This window comes from Aptenodytes forsteri, unplaced genomic scaffold, assembly GCF_000699145.1.
Source record: "Aptenodytes forsteri isolate BGI_AS27 unplaced genomic scaffold, ASM69914v1 Scaffold289, whole genome shotgun sequence".
Classification (NCBI taxonomy): Eukaryota; Metazoa; Chordata; class Aves; order Sphenisciformes; family Spheniscidae; genus Aptenodytes; species Aptenodytes forsteri.
The window spans coordinates 1151704-1158818 of NW_008795025.1; the positions used below are offsets into that span (position 1 = coordinate 1151704).

The 7115-nt window shown below is 46.7% G+C and overlaps 1 protein-coding gene across 2 annotated transcripts; it reads left to right on the top strand.

Moving 5' to 3' along the window:
• Nucleotides 1-421: 421 nt before the first annotated feature.
• Nucleotides 422-4295, top strand: ARPC5 (actin related protein 2/3 complex subunit 5). 2 transcript variants are annotated; one of them, XM_009275837.1, is made up of 3 exons: nucleotides 422-496; nucleotides 2306-2482; nucleotides 3019-4295. In XM_009275837.1, exons 1-3 carry the CDS (start codon nucleotides 431-433, stop codon nucleotides 3079-3081), a joined length of 306 nt encoding a protein of 101 aa, XP_009274112.1. In that variant the 5' UTR covers nucleotides 422-430; the 3' UTR covers nucleotides 3082-4295. The 2 variants fall into 2 exon arrangements, with proteins under 2 accessions (XP_009274112.1, XP_019326693.1); XM_019471148.1 differs by lacking the exon at nucleotides 3019-4295 and having other exon boundaries at nucleotides 425-496; nucleotides 2306-2840.
• Nucleotides 4296-7115: the final 2820 nt, after the last annotated feature.

A 7115-nucleotide genomic window follows, 5' to 3' on the forward strand; every position in this document is an offset into this window, starting at 1 on the left:
CTACTGCCGGCTTCCCTGGCTGGCTGGCTCGTGGAGTAGCTCTTCCCACCGGCCGCCCCCGGGTCGCTGTCCCGGCAGCTGTTGGAGGTGGATGTGCCAAGCTGAGGCCTGTTCTTGAGGGCTACAAATTGGAGAAGTGGTGGAGAATACTTTCTTTTACTTGGATCCTCATTCAACGAAGGGCCTAAGAAGTATTCTCCAATACTGGAACTGTACAGCTTCTTGTTGGTGCTGCTCCTTCCTCAGATGGCCTAATAATTGCTACCTTACACTTGAATCTGTGCTATCTGTTGAGGGAATCGTTGCATCCACTGAACCTTAAGTATTTTCAGTCATGCACAAGCCAGCTACAAGTATCACTGTCCTGGAGCTGGTTCTGTTGATTTCCAAATATTTGGTGTCTGGTCCTTAACCATCTGGCACAGGGAACATGATGGCAGCACTACAGGCAGCTCTGAAGAACCCTCCTATCAACACAAAGAACCAGGCAGTGAAGGTGAAATAGTAACTCACTCACTCGTGGGTTACTCCTTAAAAATCCTTTCCTGTTTCTATAACCCCTACCCCACCAACCCTGCCAGCTGTACTTTGAGGAAGCCAAGGAAGCTGGTTTTAGGGTATTCCCGATGCTGAAACATCCATGACCTCTGGTGTTTTAATCTTGTTCAAAATACCGTAGCTCAGATGTCATCTGTCCACGTACCTTTAACTTAGTGCTAGATCAGGTTTTGTGTGTTCTCCTACATGCCTTGGTTGTATATTGTGTGCCCTGGCTAACTCCACACATCACCAGGTGCCCATGTCTGATCCAGACCTGGCAGCACATAGATGTAGTTGGTCCTGAATGATCAAGGAACCACAACTGTAGTCGTCACCTCTGACTAATGAAACTCTGCTAGCGCAGCCAGACCGTGAACCTACAAAAAAGGAAGAACTGATGGTTATCGCATCCAATCAAAATTAAGCCATTAAAACCTCAGAAAACGCAAGCAGTCCCCCTGTGACAGAATATAGGAGCCCGCTGCGTGCATGTATTTCTGAATCTCCCCAGAATAAACCTTGAATGGCTTATGATTGCAGCAGTGAGACGAGGCAGATAAGATGTGGAACTGCCCAGATGGTGAGCGCCTGCAGAGGTCTGTTCGCCCTGCTTGATGAGAGTCCCACGGGCATGTTTCTGTGCTGCTCTGGCACCAGGCTGTCCTTACCAGGCCACTGGTGGAGATTTTTTCACCTAGCCCCAGCTCTTTCCTGATGGGTTTCACAGGGTTTTGAGAACCAGCTGTTTGTTACAGATAGTGCTGTATAAGAGATTGAACAGCTTTGTCCTCACATGAATGACTTGTTTCCATTAGCTCTGTATTGATGGATTTAAGAATACACTGTGAAGGCAGTGGAATTGAAGAGGGCAGAGTGACTGAATTTTAATGTTTGGCTTCATTTTTAGTTGATCTCATGGAACTTTTATGGTTTTACTTACAGTTCTTCATGTGAGGTCTTGCTAAGCCAAGCGGCTATGGGATATTTAATTGAACAAGAAAACTAACCCATAATTTCTGTAGGAGGAAGCTGCTTGAAGTATTTGTATAATGGAATTACTCAAAAGTCCAACAAACCCAAGACCTTTTTCTTTTATCCTCCCTCAGTTAGTGATGGATGAACAGGAGGAGCTGCTTTTTGCTGATTACATGGCTAATCTGCCGCTGTAATCATGCCACACACATTCCTGGGCCTGAAATGACATCCAGATCAACTTGCAAACGGTTATTAATGCAAAATATTAATGCTGCCAGTTTGCATCCTGTGTGCCCGGGACACAAGTTGACTGTTTTGAAAACGTGTGGCTTCCCGCAGTGACCTCTTCCAGGCTGGCCAATGGCATTTCCATGGTATACAATAGTTGTATCTCATTAAACAGTACAAAGGCATAGAAAAGGCTCTGGTGGCAAGGGAGGCCAGGCAAGTACTTAATTCTTATAATTCTTTTGGAACTTTCCAGATCTTGAGTTTCGATACAAAAATTTAGTATTTAGCCATAACCTCATTTAATAGGTGGAGAATTGCAAGCAGAGAGGCAGAAAACCTAAAACAGGACAAACGCGTTAAACCCTTTTATGCTGTTTATCGTTGGGAGGACGTATCTGTTATACAGTATTGTCACAAGATTTGTGCACAAACTGCCCTATTCAAACAGATTTTAGAATTGTTTAAAAAAATCTAGTTTTGTTTGTTGGAGAGATGAATAATATTTGAACCCACCTTATACAAGAATGAATGTATCTCTGCCTTCCTTATTTGTTGACAGGATCGTGCGGAAAGTATTGTCCTGAAGGTCCTCATCTCTTTCAAAGCCAACGATATTGAGAAGGCGGTGCAGTCGCTGGACAAGAACGGTGTCGACCTCCTAATGAAGTACATCTACAAAGGCTTTGAGAGCCCCTCTGACAACAGCAGCGCTGTGCTGCTGCAGTGGCACGAGAAGGTGCGTTTATGGGGTGTGCTCTTGCCTGGGTTATCTGTGGTAGCAGGTTCTTGGGTCCGAGGCATGCTCACCGAGCCTGGTAAGAACCGCCTTTCTGTCTGGTAAAACTGAAATGCTGTATTTCACGCCGTGAGGAGGGTACGGTCCTGCGAGCTCACCGCTGAGTTACATCATGTGCCTACTTACTCTGATTCCTTGGGTAAAGATTCCACAGTTAAAATTTGATTTTCTGTTAGACTGAGGCAAACAAAATGGTTCAATCCAGTGATTCAAGCAGATGGAAGTAGAATTTTCTTCCTAGAGGGAAGCAAAATTTGCAACTTGGTTATGCAGGGAAATAAAAGCTTGTTAAATAACTGTCTTCAAAGCAAATGCGATCATCCTTTTCTGTCATCCTGAGTGTGAGTGTTTCATTTTTAATGTAAAGAGCAGGGAGATGCTCATTTGAAATACAGTCGGGAAGCCTTTCTGATCAGCAGTTGTTTCAGCCTGTAGCTACCTTGACCTGGTGTTAATTGCCGTGTTTCTCTTCTCAGGCCCTTGCTGCTGGAGGAGTAGGGTCCATTGTCCGCGTTTTGACTGCCAGGAAAACGGTTTAAATCCAGCAGCGAGTGGTTGTCTGCCATCCACGGCGTGGGAAATGCTGGTACAAAACCCAAACAACCAAATGCCATTGCTGCCCTGTGGGCAGCGCCTGTCTCTCAGCTTGCCTTCTCGCTGCTTCTTTCCTACCTGACAAATAATGCATATCGTGATCTCTTTTTTTGTTAAATTCTGGAAAATTATGAAGGTGCAATTTTATTTCTAACAGGAATATTTGGTACTCGCGAACGTTTCAGTGACACGTATAGCGACATATACAACTTCATGTTTAGGATGATTTGCATTTGTGTATAATGGCAGATTTGGACCTGACTTTCCGAGCAAATGCCGAGGGACGTAGAGCAATGTCTTAATTCTTTTCGCTAGCCAAGCAGTGTTTTGATGCAAGATCCATATTTGAGAAGTGGGGCAGCTATTAATATAGGTAACTGGACCATGTTTCCTTTGGTCAACCTCTGAACCTACAGCCGTGAATAGGACAGAAAGCAAAGGCTCCATTCCGACCCCAATTATCATTCCAGAGAGCTGAGTATTTTCCTTAACCTCACATCTCACGGCCTGTTCTGGTTCCTTGTGATCAGTCAAATGCTGGGTCTGCAGCAGGAAAGTCACAACGGGATGAAGTTGTCCGTCATGCAGTTTGAATGGTAGAATTTAAAAGGTTGATGGTCCATTTACGCTGGGGCCCAGCCCAGTGAACTTTTTTTACTTTGGGGAGCAAAGATCCTGAAGAAAAGAAAAAGCAGCTTTCACACAGCACATCACCTTTCAGCAACTTGAAAGTAATTTGATTTTGTCAAGCACAACAAAGTGGCTGCCTGGGGTAATCTGAGAAGTGCATACTGGTATCCACGCCATCCTTGCAAAGCTCCCATAGTTTGTTTTCTAGATCTGTAGGGTCTCAAAGGATACCAGACAGTTCACGATCCTGTTGCATTGTGCCACAGCGTGTTAGCTAGTGGGCGAATTGGGTTCCAAAATAAAGAGGAGTACTTTGAAAAGAATTAGGAAAGCCCAGGGCATCCCAGACCACAGATCGCCGTTGAAGGTTTAGGGCCAGGACTGAAATACGTGTTTTACATTCACCATTTTACTGCAGTTCAGTTGTGTAAAACTGTTGGGGAACTTGTGAAATCTTTGCTGTTTTTTGATATCTGCTTTTTTTGTAATAATAATAAAGACCAGACAATAAATCGTCACTGAATATTTACCCAGTGTCTGAAATGCCTTGAAGTTAACCATTGGACTAATTATTTTCAGCAGGCTGCTTTTCAAGGATGGACAAGAGTAAAAAAGCAAGCCCTAAAACTTCTCTCCATTATTTTTCTTGATAGGTTTGCTTCCTAGCGGTTATTTGTACCTGTACGTAATGGCAATACATGTGCAGCTTCATCTGACTAGAAAATCTGAGATTATTTCAGTGACATATTTAAACAGCAAGAAATGTTCCAAACCAGGACTAGAGATGTCTCTGCCTATGCTAAAATTGTAGCCAGAGAGCAAGATCATCACGACCATTAATATTAGATGCTTTCTCAAGAACAAAAGGAGGAAAAGGGTAATGGCCTGGCAGGGTTGTTGTGTGGAGCAACACTCCTGATTTCACAGTTGGGCTTTTGTTTGTCTCTCTGCCTGCCCCGGCTCCAAGAGATGAAACATTTAATTGTTGGTTTTAATAATAATTTAAGCACAGATACAGTCCTGGGCTTGTTCTGTGGGTGGGATGACTCTGTGCCTACGTCGTCACTAATGGCGCATGTACTCAGCTTGAACTTCTGAAAGGCCTGAGTGAGGCCACCAGAAACCTGGTGTGGAGCACTCCGACATCTGAAGGACATCTGTTCGTTACACAAGTCATTGCTTTGGAAAAGCAGAGCTAGTGCCTTCAGACGGCTCAAACCAAAGCGTTCCTGATGCACCACATTCAACTCAGGAACCGGTAAGACAACAGCTTCAGGAACAACCTTTTTTCCTTCCATCCCACCTCCTCCCCACTCTGTTTCCCCAGGACAGTCCGAGACTTGCGCTGCCACGTGCTGCAGACGCAGGCAGGCACAGGCAGCCAGCCCTGCATCGCGGCTGGAGCAGTTGTGCCTTTCTGAGCAGGGCAGCAGAGCCCTGTCACCCAGCCCGTCTCACCCCACCACCCGCTCCCCTGCAAGGGGCACAGCGCCCCATGTCCTCGGGGCCTCAGCGCAGACAGGAACCGGTGTGGTTAACCCTCAACCGTTCGGTGCCCTCCCTACCTTCCTCCCTAGGATGCTTTTTCTTGCTTAACTTCTTCAGAACATAGGCACAACAGGAGGCACTGGCCACACAAAGTGGAAGACCTGGCCTTGCTGCACAGACCACAGAAAACGTCCAGGTTTCAACCATACATACAGATCCTCCTGGCCGTGTGCAGCGATGGCTCTGCCCTTACAGCTCTCCCAGGGACTGTGTTTGGCTTCTCTGTTTCCTTCCATTTGTCCAAATTTGGTTAAGACACCAATCAATCCTCATTTTAAAAAAAATAAAAAGCTGTAATTCCAGGTAAGTGAAGAATATTTTCCAAAACAACTGATGTCAAAGCAGGTCAGCTACCTCTAGGTGGCATTAGATAAACGACGGCAACAAGAAGAGCAATCTTAGAGGTTCTCCAGTTTCCCCTCATGCTAGGCTATGATGTATTCAGAAACATTTACAAAACGTATACAGCATCTGCATTTGCCTTCCGGGATGTGCTAAAAGACATGCACTGATGTGGGGGTAGTAGTGCAGGATTTGCAGGAAGGCATCTCTTCTGTTAACTGACAGAAATGTAAAAAGTAAATTAGTTTTAAAAAAAAAATTACCTCTGTCCTCCAAATCCTGCCTTGCTCGTATTTGTGGCCCGTACGAATACAGCAGGGAGCAAGCCCCAGCTGCACCGAACAGCGACCTGTGTCTGGATGCTGCATTCATCTTACATGGGGGCTGCCACCGGCTGAGCGAGTCCAGAGCAGCGTTAAATCCTCGGGCACCAGCTCTGCGGGAGGAGGCACGTGCTCCCACCGCCCTGCTGGCAAAGCGGAGCCTGAGCTTGGTATCGCCAGCAGGCACACAGTGGAGGGCGCCGAGTGTTCCTGGCACAGTCAAAATCCACCAGCATGGCATTAAGATGACCTCCAGCCGTAAAGCCCAGGGATGGGACCAGCCCGTAAGATGGAGAGGAGCTCACCATGGGAGTCACCTCCAGCTAGCGGCCGTCTCGCAGCAGTGTGGGCTGGTGGAGGGCGTCCTCAGCTCCTGGCCCCGAACCCCACTCGTCCCCACTCACTCCGGCAGAGCGGCCGTTTGCACGCACCCAGGCAGAGGGGGTGTTTTAATCCTTTGAGTAATATGGCACAACAGGTTTCTAAGAGGAAAACAGAGAAAGATGGGCAGGGAAGAAGAAAATCCCTGAACAATTTCATTTTGCAAAATACATTTCCCTTCCTGTTATGAGAAGGAAGCCTTCAATGAAGAATACTCTATGTGCAGATTGGACCTACTCGAAGGGGGATGGCATTTGCAGAGCTCTGCTAGGAAGGCTCAGCACTTCCGAGCCTCACTTGCAAAACTCTCACCACTGCCTTCAGCTTTGGCTGGAGCGTGTGGCAGTGGCACCTTATCAGTTACATCCTGCTTTTGTAACAGCCAAGAGAAACTGCTGTCCTCCCGCTGCCTGGAGCTGCAGCCCCCACCAAGCCCTGAGGTCTGAATCATCCACCACTTGGCCAAAGAGTTCCCGTGGGCCCCTGCCTCCCTCCCTCCCACCGTTTAGGGAGTGAGCCAAAAAAAATCAGGTCCTGTGCAGAGAGAGAGCTCAGACCTGCCTTCCAGGGAAGGAGCTGGACACACTGTCTCCTCTGCTCCCCCTGCATTATAGGTCTCCTCCCAAACAAGATCAATCCCCTTGGTCTTTCCTGACGTGTGATGTTTTCTAGTGCCCAGATCAGTCTTTTCTTTGGGTCTCTTCTCTCCAGAAATGATGATAAACTCTTGCATACTGTTGCTGTACAAACTTAAA